The 27,612-nt window shown below is 35.5% G+C and overlaps 1 protein-coding gene across 2 annotated transcripts in view; it reads left to right on the top strand.

Moving 5' to 3' along the window:
- Positions 1-27,612, top strand: part of Nipbl (NIPBL cohesin loading factor) — a 155,768-nt gene that overhangs the window by 52,992 nt on the left and 75,164 nt on the right. For both annotated transcript variants that reach the window (XM_028767700.1, XM_028767701.1), the window contains exons 2-9: positions 10,061-10,203; positions 11,956-12,121; positions 14,689-14,816; positions 17,405-17,504; positions 18,164-18,315; positions 24,087-24,247; positions 24,956-25,052; positions 26,620-27,246. In XM_028767700.1, the coding sequence (XP_028623533.1) occupies positions 10,140-10,203; positions 11,956-12,121; positions 14,689-14,816; positions 17,405-17,504; positions 18,164-18,315; positions 24,087-24,247; positions 24,956-25,052; positions 26,620-27,246 (1,495 nt within the window). In that variant the 5' untranslated portion in view covers positions 10,061-10,139. The remainder of the gene's footprint in view (positions 1-10,060; positions 10,204-11,955; positions 12,122-14,688; positions 14,817-17,404; positions 17,505-18,163; positions 18,316-24,086; positions 24,248-24,955; positions 25,053-26,619; positions 27,247-27,612) is intronic.

The raw sequence follows: 27,612 nt of genomic DNA, 5'->3' as shown, positions 1-27,612 counted from the left end.
AGTTGTGTTAACTGGGGGCAAGTGATGAGGGCCTGGGGCTTGCTTGTTCATTGAGTTAACAATGTCATTTTGATGACTTACTGTTGTGAGGCATGTGGAGAAATGATGAGAGTGAATATATAAGTGTTCTAGAAAAGTTGAGATGAGTATAGACAGCTGAAGAACTTTGTGAAAATAAATAGGACTACTGAATAGTAATTGGGGGATCAGGGTTTTGTTTTGTTTCATTGGGAACACCAGGTAGGTATGTCTTGCTGATTAGAATGATTCAGTAATAAGAAAAATTGTACAGAAGGATTGCTTGACTGGTATCTTTAGATCGGGGAAAGATTCTGTGCGTGCAATATATGCTGGCTTTGTGCATACTCTGTAGTCTTTGAAAGGTATCTCCCCCCCCCCCGAGTAATTTTCTTAATGATCTTCTTAAATGTATATGGATGTTTTGCCTGCATGCCTGTCTGTGCACCTTGTATTTGGCTGGTGCCCATGGAAACTAGAGGAGGGAATTAGGTCCCTTAGAACTGGAATTACAGATGGTTGTAAGCCTCAGTGTGAATACTGGGAGTTGAACATGGGATCTTTTGGAAGAACAATCAGTGCTCTTAATTGCTAAGCCACTTCTTCAGCCTTTGATCTTTTCTCTAAGTAAAATTTACTAAAATAGCAGAATATCATACCATTTGTTGTTACAGTGAGATGTATTAATTAATGAATTGTGCACAGATCTGTGCCATACTAAGATGAAAAATCAAAGTAGCCACAGTTTCTTGTAAAGGTTTGTAGGTCAGAGGTGGGCATGACAGTGCTCCCTTGAGTAAAAGGCTAGCCTGAGCCAAATATTGAAAATCTGCCTCAAAATATGAGAGTCAGGGGAAAGGGAAGAAATAGGGAGGGGGGAGGAGAGAAGGAGGATCTTAAGACAGCTAGATGCCTACAAAGCTAAGACTATTTATAATTTAATATTAATACAGAAGTTACTGTATATCCAAGTTTTTCTTAATTTTGCATGCATCAAAAAAAGGCTTCACTGTTTGAGTGCTTAAACAAAACATTACACACTTCATCATTTCTTGCTTTCTAATGATGTTGAGTCATCAGTTTGGAAAAAATTGGACAACTTTCCTTACAGTAGTTTATTAAGTCTGAGTTTTTTACTTTCCCACTTACAGTAGTTGAAAGTGTGCCCTCTTGTGGAATTCTTAGATTGAAGATTAAATTTCATATTGTTCAAGCATGTTTTGCTTCAAACCTGAGAGCTAACTCTTTACTGTTACACTTTTAAAACCAAAACTTAATTAGAAAGAAATAAAATAGTGACTTTATTTTGCACCTCTAATACTGTCTCTGTTTAAAAAACAACCTTTTCCGATAGTCTTAATTTGAGGGAGCAGAGCATTTATTTCTTTGGCAGTATTAAAAAGACAAATTATTTTTCTGCTGGGGGAAGATAGACTAGCAAACCAAACCATAGTAGCACTTTGACATTTCTTCTATGAAATCTTTTTCATTTAACTTATTTCTTTACTTACTTATTTTGAGACAGGGTCTCATATAGCCCTGTGTAGCAGAGGGCTTCCTGAAACCCCCAATTCTCCTGCCTGTACTCCTAAGTGTTTGGGTTATGAGCATGTGCTTACTACACCCTCTTTATGATGTGCTAGGGATGGAACTCTGGGCTTCATGTATGCTCATCAGCCATTCTACAACTGAGCTACACCCCAAAAGTCCACTTTATAAATTTTAAAGTTACCATTCTGGGATTCAAGACTAGTTTTTCCTGATGCAGTTTGTATGTTCATATATTGAGGTGATTAGACTTTGTCTGATTACTCGGTTCTAACTGTATTCATCTGTAATTATTTAAAGTCAGTTCACATGAAATAATTGTGGGGAAAAACAGGAAAGCAAGCAAATATCAAGGCAAATGTTTATTGTTTTGTTCCTTAGCAAGCCCAACTTCGTCTTATAAACTGCTTTTGGAAAACTGAAAACCCCAGCCTGATTTGCTTACTAGTAACTTTTCCCTATATAATAAGTTCAATAATGTTAGTGCACCCTTCTATGTTGTGTATGTACGTTTCATTATACATATTAACATAAAATACATGATTTAGGCATGTATACATACACATTAGTATGTACTGTGATGGCTGCAGGGGCCTACTAAAAGTGAAACAGATGTCCCACAATAGCTCTGTTCCATTTTATACTTTTCTTACCGAGTAGTGGTAATTTGGGATTTTTAGAGAAGCAGAGATGTTTAAAAGGAAGTCTATTTTCACAGGAGGTGCTGGTTGATAACTTTTTGAGCCTAGGATTTAAGAAAGATCTCTTCATCCATGACGAGTAAAATGTGAAAAATTCTGTTCTTGAGTAGTAGATAAGGAAAGAATCGGAAGGGAGTTTGAGTCAGGTGGAATGATTAAGTAGTGTGTGATGTAGTTCACGTAACCTGTGGCTTTGGAGGATTTATATCCCACATAGTTTCCAAATGGATTTGAGGCCATTTATAAAGGTAAATGTAATATTAACTAAAGTAATCAAATATCTGAGGGTGTATTTGTGTGTGCCTATGTGTGTCCTGCCCATGCAGGCGTGTGTGCAGGCCAGTGGTTGATATTGAGAAGTCTTCACTTTTTGAACCAGGATCTCTTAGTGACCTTTGAGCTTGCCATTTAGACCTTGCTTGGCTACCCAGCTGGCTCTTCCATCCAGGACTGACTCATCTATACCTAACCCAGTGCTAGGTTCACAAGCAGGCAAACAGTTTACCCCTTCAGCCCTCTCCCTAGACCTAAAATATGCTAGTTTTAGACCTTTCCTACACCTACCCTAAAAATTTACATTAACAAAGAAGAAAAACATCAATTAGTTAAATAGTCTATATTTATGAAATTTGGATCAAGGGTCAAAATAATCTTATATAATCACATAGAAGTGAAGATTTTGAAATACAGCATCAGACATTTGTATTCTATTCTTTGGCTAGGCTCTAGTAGTGTAGTGTATCTTTGTATCCCTGCTTTATAGCTTTTTTTTTTTATGCCCAAGAATATAAAATTGGCTTAGAAATACCTGTATTCAGGCTAATTGTGGTACCAGAGGTGTGTAATCCTAGCACTTGGTAGGCTGAAGCAGAAAGACCAGCCTGGGCTACATCTTGAAAAATACATAAATAGGTAGGTAGATAGATATCCTAAGCATGAAAGAAAAGGAACACTCACATTCAGATCCCAACTCTGTTTACCCATGTAGCCATAGCTGTTCAGGTCCTAAGACTTAAAGATAATCATTATGATAACCTTCTTATGTTATAATTAGGAAAGATACATATATTTGCCTGGCAGGTAAGAACAGTTTAAAAACAAACATATTACTACAGTATTCACTTCTTGTTTCTGCTTTTGCAGGTTTAGCTGCCTTTATCCAAAATGCTTGGTGTCAAAGCTGTTGTGGATTTCAATGTTTGAGTGTGATGTTTCTTTGTTTTGTTTTAGTTTGGGAATATTTGTATATATGTAGTGAGGTATTTTGAGGATGAAACCCAAGTCTGATCATAAAACTCATTATGTTTTATATACCATATGCACACAGCCTGAAGGTAATTTAAGCAGTATTTTTTTTAATCTGCCTGTGCTTTACCTATTTAGTCTGTGTGTCTATGTATGCCATGCATATGTGCCATGGCATATGTGTGGAGGGAGGTCAAAGGAAGCTCTGTAGAGTCACTTCTTCTCTTCTACCATTACACAGGATCAAACTCAGGTTGTCACAGGCTTAGAAAGTTACCTTACTAGCCCAGATTCGTCTGTGCTCTAATTGTCATTGTCACATGATGTCAGGGGTGGAATTTCCCCCTTGTAGCATCATGTCAATGCTGAAAATCTCCAGTTTTTGAAACATTCTATATTTTTATCCTGTGTTATGTATAGACTACTTCCTGAACTAACCCTTGGTCTTTCTTATTGGGGTGAGTGAGTTAGTTATTTTTGTGGTGCTGGCATTGATTGTACTAAGGCCTTGGACAGGCTAGTCAATAACTCTACCATTGAGCCAGCATAGCTATAATTCTCACTAACTCTGTCCATTTCTTAATCACTAGCTTTGTACTTTAGAAATCTCCAGTTAAATATTATGTTGACATTTTAATCTAGATTATTTAAGTCCAAAATTTAACCATTATTGCCTACTCACACTGTAGCTTTCTCCCAGAACCTTTGGTTTTCATTCTCTCTCACTACTACCCACTCTTCCTCTTTGTTATTATGTTACTCCTCAGTGACATCTTGAGTTTGTTTATAGCAAGGATATGGGCAGGAGAGAATCAGCATTGTATAATATACTCCTCCTGTCTACATGCTCTGGTCAACATGGTTATGAATACATCCTTCATATTCTGTCTAGGATTCCTTAACACGTGCGACAGTCCCTTTTGTTTGCCTAGCATAGTATACTATAGCATAGTATAGCCTAGCACAAAATTGATATTGGATACTTTACTGTGAAGGACCAAAGAGTGTAAAAATGTTGTCGTGCTGGATGCCATGTACAACTCAGGGAGTACTTGTATAGGTGTGAATACTCTGAACTATTGATCGAATCTAACTTTTAACTGCCCATTCAACAATATTAGAAAAAGAATGCACAACATTTGTGTGCGTGCATATATGTATATAAATATGATAGTCTGAGGTGACATAACAAGCAAAGTACAGATGATAGATAGTAAATAGCAATATACAGATGATAGATAGTAATAGCACTTTTACTGAAACTTACTACATGCCTAGGACAAACCTAAGTATTTTACATCTTTACATATATTAATTCATCTCATTTCTCACAACAAAATTACCTGTCTTTTATAGAGATAAGGAATTGAGGCACAGAAATATTAAATAATGCATCAGTGGTGGCCCAGCAGAAGGGTTTAAATAGCCCAGTTTTTTTCTTCTTTGGCTATGTGTTGTGACAATGTTAATTATACATCTTAGTTATGCAAAATGTCCATGCGTTTGATAGCTTGGATTTGGCTCCTGCTGTATGACCTCAGGCAGATTCTGTCTTCTGCATATCAGGTTACCCATCAAAGATCATATGAAAGGACATTGAAATAAGCCATTTTATAAGATAATAGCTGCTTAATAAACATCAGCTATCTTTTCTGCCCATTTTCACTACAGAAATGTTTTACAGTGTTGTGTCGATATATGTGTACATATGTTTGAGCCATGTATATAATTAGTTCTTCAGGATGTATTCTTATGTGCAGTAGCTTGCATGTGAGTGTTAGTATGTGCACATGTGCACATATGGAAGTTAGAAGACAGCCTCTAGTCTCCCTCCCTCTATCTCCCCCCCTCTTTCTTTCTTTCTTTCTTTCTTTCTTTCTTTCTTTCTTTCTTTCTTTCCTCCTTCTTTCCTTCCTTCCTTCCTTCCTTCCTTCCTTCCTTCCCTCTCTCTCTCTCTCTCTCTCTCTCTCTCTCTCTCTCTCTCTCTCTTCTTTCTCCTTTCTTTCTCTCTCCTCCCTCTCCATCCCTCTCCCTCCCCTTCTCCGCCCCCTCTCTTTCTTTCTTGTAAATCAAGCTGCCCTCAAACTCACTGGCATCCACCTGCCTCTGCCTTCTGAGTGCAGACCTGTTGCAGTAAATCTTCAACCCAAATAAGACCGGTCAATGAAAACACAACTCAATAATTATGAATATAAGCTGCACACCTAGATTGGGCAGATTAACCACTACACTACTCTATTCCTCAGCTATGAGACCCTTATAACTTGTGGGTTTTCCAAGTCATGCTCTTGTCCTTTTACCTCCTCCTCCTCCTCCTCCATGGTCGTCGTCCTCCATTGTCTTCCTTCTCTGTTGTCCTCCCTCTCCACCCCCCTCTCTCTTCTCACCAACCTTTATTTCTCCACCTCCCCTTGTCTACCCAAGTGGCTCTAGCCTTTATTTTACAAATTAAGGTGGGCAGAAGGTTCACTTAGAAGTCACCTGTGTACTGATTCACTCCTTCTCTGCAGCCCCTCCCAGGAAAGTGGACTTAGCATCAAAATACAAGGCTGGGGATATCCACAACACAGGCCTACTTTTCCTTTTCTTTTATTCCAAACGTAGACTTTTCTTGTTGCCCCTGTAGGCTATGATGACTGGTTGGTTCCAGGAATCCACCTATCTCCACCATCTCAGCACTGAAATATAAGTGTACTCTACCACACCAGGCTTTAAAAAATTGTGGGGGTGAGGCTGGGGTGCGCCGCACTATGTATGTGTGTCTGGAAGCCAGAAGAAAAGTGCTGTCCAGTTAGAATGACAGGTGGCTCTGAGCCACCAGTGTGGGTGCTTGGAACCCACCTCAGGTCTTGTTGGAGAGCAGCAAATGCTCTTAACAGTTGAGTGTCTTTCTAGCCCCTATATAAGATTGAGTGTTTATTTTTGTTTCACTTTTTACACAAGTGCTGAGGTTAAATTCAGGTCCTGATGCTTGTGCTGCAAGAATTTCACAGACTGGGTCATCTCTCCAGGTGATATTAAGGATATTTTCTAAAAGGGAAATTCTAGAGGCAAGATTACACGCATTTTTCAGACTTTGCTAAAAGATGCAAAGTCGTCCTCAAAAATCTGTCTGCCATCAGATATTTTAGTGCAAATACATATGAATTTGAATATTATTATAACTTTTGCTAATAGTTTTATTTGCACTTATTTTGTTTGCATGAGGGAATCAAAGTTTGAAGGGAAATTAAATGAATAAAAAAATAAGTCTTTTTAAAAAATCATGGCAAGTACTTACAAGTTCCTTCAGACTCCTAGGTAATATCTTCCTATTATTAAGCAATCTTTTAATTAATCCACAAGCCATTGTTAAGATTTATTATTTCTTAGTATATTTTGATTTATTTATTAGTATCATGATGGCTTTTTTCTATTTTATATTAGCATTATTTATTTCTAGTAGCATGTAAATAATTTTAGATGGACAGGCTTAAGAACGATAGTAGATTTGAAGATTATGTCCTAAGACATGTTCCTCCTCCTCCTCGTTTTAAAGGCAGGGTGTAGGCAAAGCTGACCTTGTCATCACAGTGTGTCTTAGGGAACTGGAGTCACGAATGGCTGTGAACTACCTGTAGGTGTTTGGAATCAAACTTGGATCTTCTGGAGGAGCAATCATTGGTCTTAATCTAGGAATTCTAGATCTTCATAGACTTACCACTTTTTAACAGAAAGTAACATTTCTAGAAATTACTTTTGTAAAATCTCAGGCTATAGTTAAAATTCTAAATCTACTTGTACTAAATCCCTGTCTTCATACTCCTGGGCTCCTGTGAAGTTAACATAGTTGATGCAGTGTACTTTGGTCTGCAGTCATTTGTTGACAATGTAGTTAAAGCCTTGCTGCCTATGTATATGCTGTTATGTCCAGCCCCCTTGTCTTGTATTCCATTTGAAGTGATGTCAGAGTATGGAAATGTATGCATTCCCTGAGAAAAAGTCAGTCTTATGATTGGTTTTATTATTATTTTAATGTATATGTGGACATTTCTAAGCTAAAATCCTTAGCTCGAGGTTGGAGTTGTTGTACATTTCTTAGCAAAATAGAATAAAATCAGGTAATTTCCCAATAGAACCCTCTCCTTATTATTTGTAAGTTCCTATCTGATTTAAGTCTGCTTAAATATGGCAATTTACGTGTTCAACAATGCACTATAAATGAATAATTTTTGTGGTGTTCTGTAATTAATTTGTATTTGATGATTTCTTTCCAGTAATTACTAGGGATACATTGTAATTTTCTTATTGGCATAAAATTAAAATGAACACATTGCTCTTTAGTGACCTGCACAGGGTTTTAATTTCTAGTCTGTATTTTAAAGTGCTTGATGTTGATGCTAAATGTGTAGTGTTGCTTAAATTTCTTTAGTGACTTAGAGTATCAAATTGATTCATAAGAGAAGTCTACATTGGAGCAGAAGGGCTAAAGTATAGGCAATAGTCATTTTGTCTTTTTTATTGTTTCTTGGGCTATTTCTTCCAGTAGTTTCTACCCACAAATTTTATTAGTAGACCATCAAAGAAAGGTGTGTTGCTACTTAGCTGCCCACTAATAAGTATATAAATATAGAAATTATTGAAGAAGATAGGAAAAAGTTACAAGACAGGATAGCTATTACCTTTAGAAAGAATTAGGTGCTATCCTGCTGTTGGGTGGTCCTGTGGTGGACCTATGGATGTTCACTCTGGAGCTGCCAAGACATACATCTATATTTTATGTAACTTGTTTGCCTATATTTATAATTTAAAACCTAGGGAAAGATTCTTAGTACTACAAATCTATTAAATATTTTTGTTTGGAGCAGCTATATGTGTGCATGCCAGAGTATAACATGGAGTCAGATCTCTCCTCCCACTGTGTGAGTTCCAGGAACCTCATTGGAACTCAGATTCTCCTCAAGCTTCCTGTTTGCCTTTACCTGTTGAGCCATTTTAGTTGCAAAATTAAGCTAAGATGTACGAATAAGGGAAGCCACTTACATCAAGTAACTGTTTTGAAGTCTACAACTCAAAAACTTAGAAGTTATCTTAAAAGTAACTAATAAATACAGTGTTGAAATGGAAACATTTGAACTAGAAACAGTTTCTGCATGGTATAGCTCAGTGACGGAGGGTTGCTTGAGGCCTAGGTTTCAGTTCCCATCACTGAAAAAACAAACAAACACCCCAGAAACAATACTACTAATAAAATATACTAGAGATGAAACAACTTAGTTTTCTAGTTTAGCATTCTACCATTGATGCAGCATATGCAAAGTAATTTAATAAAAATGTGTTTTAATTAATGTACAGATTATTGAAATGTTATATTATCTTCCATACAAAAATGTTACTGAAGCCATAAATCGAAACTGAGATAAAATCTGGGGACATTGAAAGGGGAAATGTTCAGTTTTGCAAGTTATCTTTTGTGTATACATACATACTTTTTTTCTTTTAGAGAAAGAGGGTGAATTTTATTATAATATTGTAAATACTAAATACTTGAATCAGTTAATTGAAAAACAATAAAAAGTGGGATGATAGCTCAGCAGATAAGAGCTTGCTGTTCTTGCAGAGGACTCAGATTCAGTTCCCAGTACTCAAGTGGTAGCTAGCTCATAACCGTTTGTAGTTCAGGTTCTAAGCCAACACCCTCTTGTGACCTCTGAAAGCACCAGATTCCTCAGGGTAAACACACACACACACACATATTCATACATAAAAATAATTTTTAAAAAAAGGAGTGGAAGAGAACACTAATGATCTGCATACACATCAATCATAGCAGGCACACAACAATGCGTGTGGACACTAACTGAACAAATAGTAACAAACTACAAATGGGGGGGGGGAGACGACACAACAAGTGTGTCACAAAGGATTATATAGTGGTTTACCAAGAAAATATTGGGCAATAAATGTCATGAATTCAGTTATCCTAAGGTAAATGGCAGTGGAGTGAAAGTGTTCTTAAACTGTAAGATTTAGAGTAAAGGAGAATAAAAGTCACACACAGCAAATCATACGGATCCAAAAGAATCTGATGAAGTAGTCTTGGTAGGAGGGAAAAGTCTATTTAAGAGAGAAGGAAAGGAGAACTAGACAGGAAATTGAAGCCAAATTATTAAGTAAAAATTTTAATGTATTTAGAGTTTAGAAAGAGTACCCTGCTCTAGCAGTATATATACCAGAAGTTAAGAAACAGTTTCTGGAGCCAGACTGTGTCATTTGAATTACAGCTCAAGTGGGTACTTTAAACTCACTTTAATTTTCTCATTAGGAAAATGCAGAAAAGAGTAGTACTCTGCTGTACCTGGGTTGTTATGAGGCCAAAATTTTCATATCTACAAAGCATTTTGCAGTATTTAGTGTATGGCAAGTCCCTTATAAGTGACTTGTTAAACACATTGAACAAATGGAAGCTAAGATTTTTGTTTCTAAGTGATTAAGCATCTCTCTGCTGCTCATATATTTGACATAGTTCCACAAATAATTATATGGTTTTCTTTTTGTGTGTGTTACAGAGTTTGGGAAATGGAAAGTAATGACAGCTGGCACCTGAACTAAATACTTTCATAGGCAACACCATTCCAGAACTTCAGGATGAATGGGGATATGCCCCATGTCCCCATAACTACTCTTGCGGGGATTGCTAGTCTTACGGACCGTAAGTTTGGATAATTTACCTAATTTAAGTTCTGTTCTTTGCTAACATTCATTATTAGAGACACAAAATTACCTTTACTGTCATATATAACAGAAAAATACATGTATTTGATTGGTGTGCATGTGGGAGTAGCAAAGTTAATGTTTCCACCTAATACATAAATTTAATTCTTCATCCTTCTGTGGACTCCTACAGAAATGATAGTGTGATAATTTTTAAAGACCTTAAAAATAAATAAGAACTTTAGAATAATGATGCAGAGCTTTAAGAGATGCTAAAACTAGATAAAGAAATATGGGTCAAGAAACAAGAATAAGGTCTTTTTTAGAAAGCATTTACAAAACAGTACCTGAAATTGTCCTCCAAGAATGAGAATTCAATACCCCAAATTACCTTGTAAACAGATATGAGATATGTCATCAATATGACAGCCCACTTTACTCTGAACACTAAGGTGTTAAAAATTATTGTCAGTACTTAGAAATTTAGTTCGTACAGTTTTTAAGGGTTCATATTTTGGTAGACACTTCAACTGTTCTTTTCCTTGGGTAATGATGCAGAATCTGCCCACGTGACTGTCCCTGTGTCATTCTCCTTTAGTATAAGGATAGAGATAAAGGAAAGGGTAGAGAAGAAAAAACAAAATGAAAACATAAATACCATTTTCAATAGCATTATGTAAGATACAGAACTTTGTAATAATCTATGAAAAAATAATTTACGTAGCTTCCAGAACTCTTGTCATCTGTGCTCAGAGTCCCTCCCTGGATTTTGTTTTTGTGTATTTTCAGTTGAGTGTAAGAAACTTGTATCACTAGAAAGCAGGTAGTTGGATTATCCTAATGCTGCAGGAAAACTTTGGAACATGCTTTAGTTTTTGTTATTTGTAAGGCAAAAACACAACACGCATGGATGGACAATTATATATGCTGCTAGACTTCCTTTTGTTTTTTCTGCCTTTTACCTACTTTTACTTCTGTATACCTCACATTTTTAATGCTTATCTTCCTGGTAAACTCTGTGAAGTAACAATTGATTATTTTGTGGTTTTATTAATGAAAACCATGCCAGGAGCAGTATGGTGATTATACTATGGAGTCAATTAGAAGTTAATCCCAAAACATGATACCTATTTTAGTTGGGTTTCTTAACCCTTAGGCAAATAAATAATTACCATTAAGTCTACTTCCATTAAATAGCGGGATTTAAACCACAAAATACTCATTTTTTTTATTTGTTGTCTGTTTAGAGTAGAATGTGAAAAAAGGAACTACTTAGGAATTTATGACAAGAATTTTTGATTGTTCTTCAGGAATGTTGTACTCTGAGTATTCTACTGTGAGCTCTATGTTTCTGTATTCTTAAGCTCTCAGTGTAATGTAGAGTCAGGTATTAGTTTTGATTTATTTGTCTAAGAGTGCTACTGATCTGATCCATCTTGTAGATAAGCTACTTTCTAGCCTTATGTCTCAAAGTCATGCTTTATTTAGTTAATTAAAACAATTTTTAAATGAAAATTAAAGCATGAATATAAAGAAACTGAGTAATTCCTAGTAATATAGTCTGTGCTGGCCTCTGGTGTTTTGGGAGGAGTGGTTTCTTGAGTTGATTGAGATTTTTTTCAGAGTGGAAGTAATGTTTTTCAGTCATCAGTCATGAAACTTACAGCTTATTTTTAGTCTTACAATTATGTGTATAGAAAGGCTTCTCACAGTCATTTAATTTCTAATATTCTGTTTTTATTCTAAATAGTCCTGAACCAGCTGCCTCTTCCATCTCCTTTACCTGCTACAACTACAAAGAGCCTTCTGTTTAATTCACGAATAGCAGAAGAGGTGAACTGCCTTTTGGCCTGTAGGGATGACAATTTGGTTTCACAGCTTGTCCATAGTCTCAACCAGGTATCAACAGATCACATGTAAGTATAATCAACTTTACATATAACAGTAAAATGTTTTGGTCTTAAAAAGAAACATTGGTGTCTCCTTGTAAGTTATTTCCAGAATTTTCAGATTCATACTTTTGGGGGTTTTGTTTGTCTTGTGTTATTGTTGTTTGTGATAGGTATCTCAGACTGACTTTGACCTTGCTCTGCAGCCGATGAGGTTCTGGAACTTATCTTCTGCTACCAGTTCTTGAGTGCTGGTATTACATGTGTGTGCCACCATGCTGAGTTTATGTGGTGTTGGGAGTCAGATGCAGAGTTTCATGCATACTAGGTATACACTCTGCTAGTAAAGCTAAGCCTCACCTTAGAACCCAGCCTGGCCTAAGACCCACTTTTCCTGCCTCAGCCACCCAAGGCCGTCATTCACGTTCCTACTATCCATCCAGTAGTTGGTGACGCATGCCATCAATCCTAGCACTCAGGAAGCAGAGGCAGGCAGATCTCTCTGAATCCTAGGCCAGCCTGGTCTACCTAATGAGTTACAGATCAACCAAAGCTACTTAGTGAAACTCTGTCTCAAGAAAGACAAGAAAATGTCCGTAACCAAGTGAGAGTGTAGCCAATTTGAATGTGACATTAAAGAGATTTAGGTAGGCCATAGCTATTTGTGACACAAGTATTGACTCCTGTATGTCTTTGCAGATCTTTTCAACTTGTGGAAATGATCTCGATCACATCTGCACAGAGATTTAAATGTGCTCATAAAACTTACCTCGCCTTTTCTAATATTGTTACAGTAATTAAAATTTCTAGACATAGGACTATGCTGAGTATAACAAGAGCCCAAAATTTAACTCCCATGGAAAATAAAATTTGTTTTTATTTGAGCATAGGTGTATTTTTTCATATAGTAGACTTTTAAAAATAAAATTGGACTAACTAATAAGACTATACGTAATATGTTTGTCACTACAAAAGCAATGCATACTTTACAGGCTTAACAACACAAAAAATGTATTTAAAAGTCAAGTGTAGGTCCGGGGAGATGGCTCAGAGGATAAAGTTCATGCTACCCCAGCCAGAGGACCTACGTTCAGTTTCCAGACTACACATAAGGGTGAGAGTAGAGAACTAACACAAAGTAATTGTCCTCTGATCTCCACATCTGTGTCATGACATGTGCATACCTGTACATGCACACATGCACATCACATACATAGATAATAATAAATTTTTCTCAAGATCTTATCACTTTTATCCCATTATAACCTACTATTAAATAGTATTTGCATGCCCTTCTATTCTTTATTAGGTTTTCAAATTTAAAGATTCATTACTTAGAGAAAAGATAACCATATTAGGTATAGTACATATTTAAGGGACCAATTTTCAAATTGACTCAGTTGAACTACTTATGTGGCTTTTCTGAGAAACTAAGAATTAATTGCTTACAACCAAAAGGAAGTACAATGTTCATATTTTAATCCCTCTAGAAATTTCACTGTCTAGATATTACACAGTTGATTTTGTTTATATACACACTGCAAATTTTTTTCTGAATATTTAGAGAGGTAGGAAAAAGGCACATAAAAATTAGGATTTATTTCATACAAAGTTCCTTTAAGATTATTCTCTGTAATTTATCCAACCTTACTATTTGGATGTTATCTTTTAGATCTTTACTGTTAGATTCAGTTAGTTTCTGCATACGTGCATGCTTGCCCAAGTACGTGCCAGGGTGAGTGAATGTGGTTGTCAAAAGAAAACTGAACCAACGCAGAGAAAAGCAAGCGGTATTTAGAAAGTAGAACCTGCCAGGCGGTGGTGGCGCACGCCTTTAATCCCAGCACTTGGGAGGCAGAGGCAGGCGGATTTCTGAGTTCGAGGCCATCCTGGTCTACAGAGTAAATTCCAGGACAGCCAGGGCTACAGAGGGAAACCCTGTCTCAAAAAACCAAAAAAAAAAAAAAAAAAAAAAGGTAGAATCTACTACTATGTCACCACACACAAATACTCCTAATGCCTTCTGATCTCAGCTAGGCAGGGTTGGGCATAGTATTCGGAATGAGAATGTAAAATTGAAGACACTGTTTGTTTCCAAACAGGTATGTCTAATTTAATTTGCCAATTATTTAGACGATCACCTGTATAAGATAGAAAAATCACATAACCTGTATGTCTTCTCTTAGTATAGCAACATTGCATTTCATTGGAAGAACAATTCTGTGACAGTCACAGTCACTCATGAGGGAAAATCAGTATATTCCAAGTCAATAGCAGTTCAACATCACTGTCACTTCTGTGGTTTTCATTAGTGAGTAGTATGTTATAGACTCTGTCCGCTTTCCTAAAGTTAACATAAATATTTTTTAAATAAACTCATAGTTCCATAAAAATATGGTTCTAGCATCCCTTTCTCCATCCCCTAGAAAAATAAAGTGTGGGGTGTTGTGTAGGAGTTCTTTGATAATGTCATTTCCTCTGGGGATTGCATCTTTGAAAGTGTACCTTGGGCCTACTGCAGTCACACATTTTTATTCTGGAAATCTCCTTAAGAAATCAAGCATGCTTATAATTGTTTTTTTCTTCAATGCCAGAGAACTGAAAGATAACCTTGGCAGTGATGATCCTGAAGGCGATATCCCAGTCTTGTTGCAGGCCGTCCTGGCAAGGAGTCCTAATGTTTTCAGGGAGAAAAGCATGCAGAACAGATATGTACAGAGTGGTGAGGTTCTTTTTTGTAGTGCGTGTTTGTGAACCCTGTTTCGTAACTTGTCTTATACATGATTAAATTCAGTTTCTTTAACTAGCTGGTTTCTCACTTTAAAATGTCTGTTCATATTTAAATCAAGCCAAGAGTAAGAAAGAAACTTAATATCCTTGTGGCTTAATAAGTGCAGAATTAAACAAAACTTTGAAAGGTTTTTAAAGGTATTTTGAAATATATTAAGTGAACTTTAAAATCATCAAAGGTTTGGAATCTATCAGTAAATTTTTTTTAATTTATTTTTATTTCACGTGCATTGGTGTTTTGCCTCCTTGTATGCCTATATGAGGGTGTCAGATCCCCTGGAACTGGAGTTAGGAACAGGTGTAAGCTGCCATGTGGGTGCTGAGAATTGAACCTAGGACCAATGAACTAGAGTTAGGAAACAGTGAGAGGAAATAACGCTGTGCGGCATTCTTGTTAAAGCGCCGGGTTAGAAGAGAGATCAGATTAGATGGTTACAGGAGGACACTGGAGAAATGGCTCAGTAGTTAATTAAAAGCATATACTGTTCTTCGTTTCCTACCTTAGATGTTTATGACTCCATTTCTAAGGGATCTAATACCCTGTACAGGCAGCTGCATTCAAATGTAAATAACCCACACATAAAAACACATGCAGACTATTTTTTTAAAAAATAATGTAAATCAATGTTTAAAAGAAGGCCTAAAAGAATTGGTAAGTTTAAGAGAATATAAATACAATTTTCGATAATCAAATCATCCAAAGATACCAATATTATGTTTTTGTAATTAATTTAAGAAAAGGCTTAAATTCTTAAAGGTTAATTTGTGTGGATGTGTGTTGTATTGTGAGCGTACATGTGGGTCTATCACGATGATCACTCTGCATTGTGCGTTCACATTTTGAGACAGAAGCTCATCAGCCAGCCTATGCCAGCTGGAACTCACTGTCTCCACTCCCTTTTACTGTAAGCCTGCCCCAGTGTATGACGGGGTTTTATGGATTCTGGGGTTTCGAACTCAGGCCCTCATGTTTGTGCAGCAGAACAAGTACTTCCCCAACAGGGCCATCTCCCTCCTTCAGTAAATAACTTTCTGTTGCTTCATCTCATGAAGAAACCGTACTATATAGAAGTCACTTAACCATAGCTCCTTGGAACTTTGAGGTAATTGTTCTGATTTTATTTGACCCTTTATTTAAATAGCCATTACTTTCAAACTAGTAATTTCAGCTTTGCCTCAGTGATGCCTGTTAATTAAAAAGGAGAAATTTTAATTCCCATCTTATAGTATTGCCTTCCCTGTTCAACAACCAAAAAAAAAAAAGGACAATCAGGAATAGTAATTATAGTTATTAAATTATTAAGTTATGGAATAAAACTACTTTGTTTTGATTTTTTTATTCACATTTTTAGTGGTAGTCTGTGAGGTGGTCTTAAGTCTGAATCTCATTCTGCTACTGACTGTAGAATTATAGTCTCTTCCGTAGTATTACTGGCAAAGAAACACATGCCTTCTGTTTGAATATTTCTGATAAAAGATACTTTTCATATCAACAGCAAGAAATGAAATTTAGAAATATTAGTTTATTGATTACAGTTCCCAGAAAGTCATATAAGAAAATTTAGGATTTGTGGCAAATTTTCTCTCTGATTTAATTAACTGAATTTTTCTGCTGCTTCTTTATTGCAAAATGCCATTTGTGAATCAATCAACAACACTTGCTGCTTTTCCAGATAATCCATGTGTGGTTCCTAGCACCCACGCAGTTGCTGACAACTGTTTAACTCGTGTTCCAGTAAATCCAGTGTCCTGGCCCACAAGGGGACCCTGGCACAGGTGGCACACATATGAACACATAAGCAAATATTCATACACATAAATAAAATAAACATAAATTTTAAAAAATGAAAGCTAACCTCATGTTTTCATTTACTATTGAAATATTTTTATAATCCACACTAAGTAGCAAAACAGTTAATTTTAGAAGAAAAAATAGGACCATCATGCTTTGTTAATAGAATTTTGGATAATTTGCAGGAACTCAAAATTTTGGTCCATAGATAAATTTAATTATAAAACTTAGGTGTGAAACAATTAATGCTGTGAAATTAAGTTCCTAAGCACAGGAAAATTTTATGTTCAAATATATTTCTGTATGATAATAATAAAACAGAGGCATATTAAAAGAAAGTATATAGTATTTTGACAATAGCTAGATGAAGTGACTTAAAACTTGTTTTTAGTTCTAAGTCTAAATGATAACAGGATATGAATGTGAGGATGGAGTTATTAGTTCAGTGTTAGAGCGCCTGCCTAGTGTATATGCTGCCCTGTATCGATTCCACCTTCTATAAAAATCATTGACATCTCTTATCTCCAATACTAGGCTAGTGGTATTAAAATCGTGTTTTTATAAAATGGATTGTGCTTGAAATTTAGTTTTCCTAGTAGCTATATATTAATTCCCCCAAACAAAACCATTCCATTTCTGAATGGAACTTCTAAAGATTTTAAAAAGAGCAAGGTGAGTCTTTATAGTAAAAAGAAAATAATATTAAATGTTTTTTATCTTTTGAGCAGGAATGATGATGTCTCAGTATAAACTCTCTCAGAATTCCATGCACAGTAGTCCTGCCTCTTCCAATTACCAACAGACCACTATCTCACATAGCCCCTCCAGGTAAACAGACACTTGTGCCTATGTTACTTATTAAATGTTCTGTGGCAGATGAACATGCTTTTGTGAATAGCAAGCAATACATTTCAATGTTCATGAATTATATATAGATAAGTAGTTCTGTGCTTACTAGTCCTTATGAACATTTACCCAAAAATGTTGCATGTGGAATTACTATGATTGCTAAATAAAGGAGCTACCATGTATTTAATTTTTCATAGAAAATGAGTTTGAAAAAATAAATGATGTGTTTGGGGTGGTAATGTAGCTCCCTGGCAGAGGGCTTGCCTAACATGCACAAAGCCCTGGGTTTAATGGGTTAATTCCCAGCCATACTACTACCATACACACACAAAGTACCATGTTTGATATGTAAGGTTGCTATAAATGACAAAGTTTGGAAGACAGTTTATTTGAAGAGACATAGATTGGTATTCCTAAATAGGATGGTGGTTTTTATGTAGTTAAGTAAATTTTTAATTATTTGATGTGTCTCTTATGTTATGAATGTTAATAATTTATATGTTATTTTGCTGTTTCTCTGTTTGTATAGATTTTATACTACATAAATTGGAGTTCAAAGAATTTTGTTACATTTAATTTTAAGAAGTAGCCTGTTGGTTTCTTTCCCTGATACACTTCATTTGTGTTTTGGGTTTTAGCCGGTTTGTGCCACCACAGACAAGCTCTGGGAACAGATTTATGCCACAACAAAATAGCCCAGTGCCTAGTCCATATGCCCCACAGAGTCCTGCAGGATACATGCCATATTCCCATCCTTCAAGTTACACAACACATCCACAGATGCAGCAAGGTAAGAAGGTTACCTAATTTATTATATTAACTATTGCATAATATTCCTAAATAGCTATAATTCTAAGCATGTTCATTTTAAAAATATTTTTAAGCATAAATTAATATGTTGTGCACATTGTCAAGAAAGTAACTGTGGCTTAAATCATTTTAAATATATTACATTTATTTTTTGGTGATTTATCATTGGGTAAGTAGGGTATTGTCATCAGGACTTTGATTAGGTTACTACGCAGTTATATTTTGTTGTGAAATTCAGGACAATTTCAATTGAGTTTTTTACAGTAGCATTTTATTTTATTTTATTTTTTTAAAGATTTATTTATTTATATATGAATACACTGTAGCTGTCTTCAGACACACCAGAAGAGGGCGTCAGATCCCATTACAGATGGTTGTGAGCCACCATGTGGTTACTGGGAATTGAACTCAGAACTTCTGGAAGAGCAGTCAGTGCTCCTAACCACTGAGCCATCTCTCCAGCCCTACAGTACCATTTTAATTAAGTATATATTATGACAACATTTTAGTTAGGTATTTATTTTGTAGTTTAAAAAAATTAGAAATTTCGATACAAAATTTTCTGAATTGAATTACTTATTTCAGTTTATTGCTGGTGCTCAATATCTTCTTGTCTTTTAAGTAATTCGTTCTATTGTATGTTTTGCCCTGAGTTTTGCTTATATGCATATCTGTGCACCATTTATGTGCAGCGACCACAGAAGCCTGAAGGGGGCATCAGATTCCTATGGAACTGGAATTACAGGTGGTTATGAATTGCCGTGTAGGTGCTGGGAATGGAACCCAGGTCCTCTGCAAGAGCAGCCAGTGATCTGAACCATGGAGCCATCTCTCTAGCCCAGGGGGATATTCTTCCTTCTGTGATCTTTTATCTTTTAAAGATGATACTGCCTTCTGACTACTAAATAATTTATTAGCAATACAAATTCTCATACATGTTAAGAATTTTAAAAAGAAATTTTCAAGAAGAGATAAAGGACAAACATCTTTGGTTTTCTTTCCCATAAAAGTAGTAAGTCAGAGAACAAAAGCCCAAAGAGAACTTTTAACATATAAAGAGGCATGTACGTATGAATATATGTAGACAAGCCCATCATTCTGTGCTCATGAATACTCAGATGATGCCGGGTTCTAGAAACTCCCCTATGTTGAGCAAAACAGATTCATTTTTCAAAATGAATCAAAAAAATATATAGTTTAAGGCCCAGTTCAGTAATGAGTTATTCCTGAGAATGTTCAGACACCAAAGAAACTAAAACACCTCACTGAGGGGTTAGCGCTCCCTAGTCATTACTCATCACAGAATACATGGTAATCAGAAGAACAGGAAAGATTGGAGATAGGGAAATTTAGAGTATGAGAAACATAACATTGAAAACAGTCTTCAACTTCATATTAAAATTTTTAAAATGCAGAAAAAGTTCACCGTGCCCAATAAACCCCTTCAGCATTTTCCATGAAAGAGTTTTCTTTCTTGTTTTGTTGTTTGGTTGAGTTTTGTTGATGTTATTGTTTTGTCAAGACAGGATTTCTCTACATAGCCTTGGCTGTCTTAAAACTCATTCTGTAGGCCAAGCTAGCCTCAAACTCGTAGATATCCACCTGCCTCTGTCTCCCAAGTGCTGGGGTTAAAGTTGTGCATCACAACTGCCCATCCATTTGTTTTCCTTTTAAATCAGTGTTCACTAGATTATTTTACTTCCAAGAAATTAATTTCTGACATCATCTAATATACAGTGTATTTCAACTTCACCAGCTTTATTTGTCATAAATAGGTCTCTAACATATATAATTCTTTTTTTAAGATATATTCAAGTTTCTTGAATGTTGTAGTTATTTTTTGTTGTTGTTATTGGATTGGTTTTTAGTTTTGTTCTGTTTGGTTGTTTTGTTTTGTTTTGTTTTGTTTTTCCTCTCTTGAATTTTCTCTATTTGAGACAACTTGTTAAAGTATAGGTTGGGCTGGCCTCAAATACCAGATCTTCCCATCATAGTGTCTCTGGTGCAGGAATTAACAGTCTGTGGGACACGCCCAGCTCTTTCAGCTCTCTGTAACCTGGTGCGGTGCTCTTTTTCCTTCAGTATACTAATTTTGCTTTGTTTCCTGTGGTACTGGTGGTTCAGTGTATGGTCTCATATGTGCTAAGCAAACACTCTACCACTGAGCTATAATTCCAGTCTTTTGTTATTGTTATTTTGAGTAAGAATCTGAGCTACCCAAACTGGCAATAAAAGTGTTGTGTTTCCCAAGCAAGCCTTGAACTTGCCTTCCTACTGAGTAGGTGGATTACGAGACTGTGCAACTAGGCTAGCTCCTTATTTTTATGTGGTGGGACGTAGCAATCTCTACTGATTTTATGAAATAAATCTCATAGGCTAGACTTCACTGTTTTCTCATAACATGGCTCAATTTGTTCCCATATTCCTTTTATTTTCTATCAGCTGGAAATATGTTTTGAAGAATTTGTTATATGTATTTCTACAAGAACATTCTATAAATAATGTATACTTTGTCATGTATCACACCTGCAGCTACACAAGGCCCAATAGTCCACTTAATTTGTAACTTTTTGGTGGTACCATCTCATGTTCACTGATCTAAACATAGTATTTTATTTTTAACTTTGTAATTACAAATATTCTGGGTTGATACTACAAGTATCCTATTTTTCATTATTTTATAGAGAGATTATGTTTTTAAGATCTTTAATACTGATTATTAGAATACAGTAATAGTTTTAATTTTCATTCAAAAGATGACACCTTAGAATAAGTTTGTAAGAATGTCTTAGTCATCTTGGTCGTTATCTGTTTGGAATTTTACCTGTATTACTGGATCACTTAGAACAAAATGCTCTAAATACATAAACTGTATGCTTTTAAAATTCTACAACAAAAATACAAATTGATAGTAGTTTGTGAATGAGATAAGCTGGTTTCTGAGCAGATTGAACATCTAGACTAGAGAAAAAGAGATTAACTTTACATTATTTTCTGAGAACATATGACCATGTAAGTATATAAGTGCATACTGAGAAAAGCTCTTGGAGCACATATTATATACACATAATATATTAAGTTTAGATACCAAGCTATATAAAGATTATTACTATATTGTATATATGTATCAAGAGCATGACAAAAATTAGCTTATGAAGTAGACAAATAAGCATATTTTAAATTAAATAACCAACAGACACAGAAAAGTATAACAGATATTTAAAATAATGATCAGCTTGAAGTAACAAGTAAATAGATACAGTATAAATTGAAATAAAATTTATATCAAATTGGTAAGTGTTTTTAATTTTTTTAAGAATTATTTATTTTTTATGTATTTGAGTACACTGTCGCTGTCTTCAGCCACACCAGAAGAGGGGATTGGATTCCATTACAGATGGTTGTGAGCTACCGTGTGGTTACTGGGAATTGAACTCAGGACCTCTGGAAAAGCAATCAGTGCTCTTAACCGCTGAGCCATCTCTCCAGCCCAATGCTTTACATTCTTAATTAGGATAAAAGTTTATACAACTTTTCTGGAGAGCAACTTGTATAGTTTATAAATTATTTACCTCACTTGGAAAACTTTCTTAAAAGTGGTTAAGAGGTAAAACACTATTTTTATCATATTTACGGAACATTTAAAGACTCAAGTCTTTAACCGTTTTATCAAAAAGAAACACATCTGTACTTTCCCACCTTATTTTATAAAATTAAATAATAACTGAATTCCAAAGTCAAGTGAGTAAAAGAGAATATGATGAGAAAGAGGATGAACCTATTAGAAACATGTTCCTGAAAACAATTGCTGTTACCAATCGTTATGTCAAAATTGGATATTTATTAGGGATTGTTGGAATGCTTAGAGTCTATAATTATTCCAGTTCAAACTGATAGGGGCAGGGGCATCTTGTAAGCTCCTTAATAGGAGCTAAAAAGAACATTCTATTAATTAATGATTTTAAAAATATTACTGAATGATAATAAGTTGGTACAGCCTTTTCCTGCTAAAGGTTATCTATCTAGTGGTGACATGCTAGAAATATTTTTCTCTAAATCATGTATCAGACATGAGTACCTGTAGTCACTACCATAACATAGTGAGCAATGGGTAACATAGAGAAGCATATGATCTCTCTACATGTCTAATGTATATGTGTGGATATATGCATGTACATATGTGTGCATGTGAAAGGAAGAAATGAAATGTCACTTTGAGTATAGAACTGTGTTCTAGTCAGGGTTTCTATTCCTGCACGAAACACCAGGACCAGGAAGCAAGTTGGGGAGGAAAGGGTTTATTCAGCTTACACTTTTACATTGCTGTTCATCACCAAAGGAAGTCAGGACTGGAACTCAAGCAGGTCAGGATACAGGAGCTGATGCAGAGGCCATGAGGGGATATTTCCTACTGATTTGCCTGCCCTGGCTTGCTCAGCTTGCTTGCTTCTAGAACTCGGGACTACCAGCCCAGGGATGGCACCACCCACAACTGTGCTGTTACAATTGGAAAGAAAGCTTATTTGGGTCATTTCCCTACAATGTACTTAAAAATAAATTTTTTATAAAACTTTTCAAAAAGTTATAGAATTTTTTTCTATAACTTTGGTAAGCAGGGAATATGAGTGACTATACATGAGAGAATCTTGGCTTTGCTATGTAATAACAAATGTAAACTAAAATAACTATCAAGAATATTTTTTACCCTCAAAGTAACAAAAATTGTAGGTAAGTATATAATGCAGTGAGAATTTTCACATACTACTGATGAATTAAAGACGTGAGTAATTTGTAAAATTATTTGGTAGCATTCAGAAAGACTTACAAATGTTTGTAACTAGTAATCTTATTTGCTGGTCTAAGTCTTTAAGTTATAGGTACATTTATAAAAAATACCTCATTTATATATCATAAGTACTGATGCCCACTGTTCTATTATTTATAATAATCTAACCATTCCAATATAAAAATGAATAAATACATTGTGTACATTATACAGCAGAATATATGTAATTGTTTATTTAAAACAAATGAACTTTAGACTGTATATGTAAGAAACGGAAAAACCATAGCATAATGCCTAACTAAAAAGGAAGTTATATGCCTAGAATTCATGAAGCCCTGGACTTTGTCCGTAGCACTGCATAAAACTAGGTGGCACAAGCTTGGAATCTCAGCAGTCAGAGAGTAAATGAATGAATACCAGAAGCTCAAGAAAATCATCAGTTACATAGCAAGGTTGAGGCCATCCTGGGTCACTTGAGGCCCTGTTTGAAAGAAAAAGAAATACCAGTTATAAAGGGATTTATAAACAGACCATTTAGAACACTATATTCAAACAGTATTGCGTTATTTAGAATATGTTTACTTACAGTAAAAGTATAAAGATATGCATGCAGTAATAGAGTGGTCTGAAACTAAAACTATTCTCTTCTATGAAATAGAGAAGAAAATAAAGAAAACACAAATATAGAGAGTTTTCTACATGTCTGTGTTACAATTCTTTACAAATAGATCTGAAATGACATCTGTCACAGTATCAAAATTTGTAGTCAGTGTTTGTGATTGGTTTGGTAATGGTTTGTTGAGGCAGGCTCTTAAGTAGCCCATGATGGCTTCATATTTGCTGTATAGTCAAGGATCTACACGTGTTCATTATATTCTTTATAACTTCTGTATGTTAAAAATATTTTTATAATTTCTAAGAATTTCTCTAGTTAATTTTTATATTTTTCAAAATTTTTATTCCAGCATCAGTATCAAGTCCTATTGTTGCCGGTGGCTTGAGAAACATCCATGATAACAAAGTTTCTGGTCCATTATCTGGCAACTCAGCTAATCATCATGCTGATAACCCTAGACATGGCTCAAGTGACGACTACCTACACATGGTGCACAGGCTAAGTAGTGATGTATGTAACGTGCTAGTTATAAATGCGGTAATGGCTGATATCTGCTTTGTAGCCCAGCATTTTTATGTCACAGGTGAAGGATATCTATTCTACCTTGAGAATTAAACTAGATTCTGAGAATCTAGGTATGAACACCATGGCTCCTGTTTGCCCCAGCTTACTTCATAGAGCAGGATCAAATTTCAGTTTTCATTTAATAGTGCTTACACCAAAAAATTATTTCAAGTAGCAAAGTCTTATTTGTTAGTATTTGACTTTTTTTTCCCCTATGTTTTACTTCCCCGTTCCTCATATTTAATGTTTTCTCACTAAATATTGGAAATTTTCTTATTGTGGAAGCCACGGCACTTTTATATAAATTGCATATATCTAAAGGTGACATATGACAGTGGACTCTGCTCTCAAGGCATGTATGGCCTCATAGGTACTCTTGACATCCCTTTTATAGAAAGCAGCCCATGTGGAGCGTGCTCATAATATCCACTTGCTTTCTTTATTCATTGCCATGCATAGGCTACTGGTTCTTTTGGGTACAATTTCAGGTCTTCTAAGACATACCATGAAGAAAACAGGAAAGTGCAGAAGAATGATATTATTGAATTCCAGCACTTTATCTGTCAGTGATTTATGTCTCTTCTTAGTTATCTTTAAGATTTCAGTCAAGCATCTCCTGGCATTCAAGATAGAAAATTTATGTTTTATTCTTAGGATGGCGATTCTTCAACAATGAGGAACGCTGCATCTTTTCCCTTAAGGTCTCCGCAGCCAGTGTGTTCTCCTGCTGGAAGTGACGGAACTCCTAAAGGTATTAGAACCAGAATTTCCTTCTGTGTGTTTCATTTTTCCAGCAGAGCAAGACCAAGTATATGGGTATTTAAATCACTTTCAATTTATTTAAGTTGTTCATATTTATATTTGTTAAATCCCAGTAAACTCCTATAGTATTTTTAGGTGTATACAATACCATTCTCACTAGTAACTCCGATGGCCCTTCACAATCACAACTAACTTAGCATCTTAAATGTTTGAACTGTTCAATGAGACTCACCTGGCCAGCTTTTCTCCTGCTCGTTTCATTGACATTTGTTTTCAGTTTTCACACATTTCAATGGGCTCTTTTTTCTTTTCTCCTTTTTCAAAATTTCTGTCATTAGAAATCAGTGTTCCTACTGTACTTGTTTACCTTCTGACCTTTAGTCCCAGCACTTGGGAGCCGAGACAGGTGGATCTCTGTGATTCCAGGCTAGTCCACGTTATATGGTAAGACCCTGTCTAAAGAAAAAAAGCAGTAACTTCAAAGACAGTTAATAATGGATCATTCCTTGTGAATTTCTAATAAGGGCTATTCTGCTCGATATGGTAAAGCACTTTTTCTATATATGATGTTTCAACTCAAATGTCCTTCATAAGTAGAGGCTGAACGTTCACTTCCTCTTCAAGATTTTATACCAAATTTTTTGCTAGATTCTCTACAGAGAAAAAAAAATAAAGGGAAATAAAAAGAAAGAAAGAAAATGAAATTAGGCAAGAATGATTTAAAAAAAAATGCTGATACGTATTGTATTCATTTTGAGGGGATTAAAAACCCAGCTTCCAAAACAGAGAGCAGTGTGCAAGTTCACTCTTCATTCTCATTAGCCATCACAGTTAGGTAGTTATCATTGAACTTTTGTCAAGGGAAGATGTTATTTATGACTTCCAGGAAGGGATAACAAAACAGTAGATAGTTAATCTAAATAACAAGCCCTCTTTTCTTCTGACACCTAAGAAAAGATGGATGGATGGATGGATGGATGGATGGATGGATGGATGGATTGTTGGTAGGAAGGTAGAAGCCTAAACTCCACGATATCAGGTTGCTTTCCAACTAGTCTTAAAATATTAGTTTGTCATTTTAATTTGATTTTAAGGTAAATAGTTATAATCTAAGGTATATATAATTTACCACATAAACTCGTAAAAATTCAGACCGAAAATCATATTAGCTTTTCTTGCTTGCTAGCTATTTAACTTTATAAAATTTTTTTAACTTCTGTAAGCGTGTTCCTTTTTTTTATCAAAATTGTGACAGTAATGCTCAAGAATGTTCTATCAAGTATGGTGGTTCATACAGGTAATCCCAGAGAGCTGATGGCAGTATCAGGAGTTCTAAGTCAATGTTGGTTTCCTAGCAAGTTAAGGGCCAGCTGGGATAGCATGAGTCTTTGTCTCAAAAATTAAGTGAAGAGTGGTGGTATATGAAGTATCTTGTGTAGTTCAAGCTATAGTACCTTGGATTTGATGATTTCTTAATATTCGATTCAGTTTAACTGTGTTAGCACTTACTATGTGAAGTGTTACAACCATTTATTTCTGCTGAATTGTTTTTTTAGGATCAAGACCACCTTTAATTCTACAGTCTCAGTCTTTACCTTGTTCATCACCCCGAGATGTTCCTCCAGATATCTTGCTAGACTCTCCAGAAAGAAAACAAAAAAAGCAAAAGAAGATGAAATTAGGCAAGGATGAAAAAGACCAGAACGAGAAAGCTGCAATGTATGATATAATTAGCTCTCCAACCAAGGACTCCACTAAACTTACGTTAAGACTTTCTCGTGTAAGATCTTCAGATATGGACCAGCAAGAGGATATGCTATCTGGTATGGAAAATAGCAATGTTTCAGAAAATGATATTCCTTTTAATGTGCAGTATCCAGGACAGACTTCAAAAACACCCATTACTCCACAGGATGTAAACCGCCCACTTAATGCTGCTCAGTGTTTGACGCAGCAAGAACACACAGCATTCCTCCCAGCAAATCAAGTGCCTGTTTTACAACAGAACACTTCAGTTGCTACAAAACAACCACAGACTTCTGTAGTACAGAATCAGCAACAGGTGTCACAACAGGGGCCGATCTATGACGAAGTCGAATTGGACGCGTTAGCAGAAATTGAACGGATAGAGAGAGAATCAGCCATTGAAAGGGAGCGCTTCTCAAAGGAAGTTCAAGATAAGGGTAAGGAATCTCTTTACTACTTCAGCATCTGGGCACGTGTGCAATTAATCCTTACGTCTTTTCTCGTGTATGAATTCCATTCACTATCTGAAGCATCTATATCAGATTTGATGATTCTGTACCACACACTATCAGTTTTGAACTACATGACTTTATTTGTACTTTTCTACTAACATAAGCATTATTGTTTCAAAATTACACCCATTTCCTCTAAGTTTTGCTAACAGAATTACATACCATCATTTTTTTTCTGCCAAAACAAGGTTTATTACCAGCTAGATTAATATTAAAGCAGGTACACACAGGAGTGATGGTTGAGAGCTGTAATCTCAGTATTGGGAGACAGAAGCCAGAGGATTGCTGCAA

The sequence above is a fragment of the Grammomys surdaster genome, unplaced genomic scaffold (genome assembly GCF_004785775.1).
Source record: "Grammomys surdaster isolate TR1022 unplaced genomic scaffold, NIH_TR_1.0 174, whole genome shotgun sequence".
Lineage (NCBI taxonomy): Eukaryota > Metazoa > Chordata > Mammalia > Rodentia > Muridae > Grammomys > Grammomys surdaster.
This window is presented reverse-complemented; position numbering and strand designations above follow the sequence as displayed.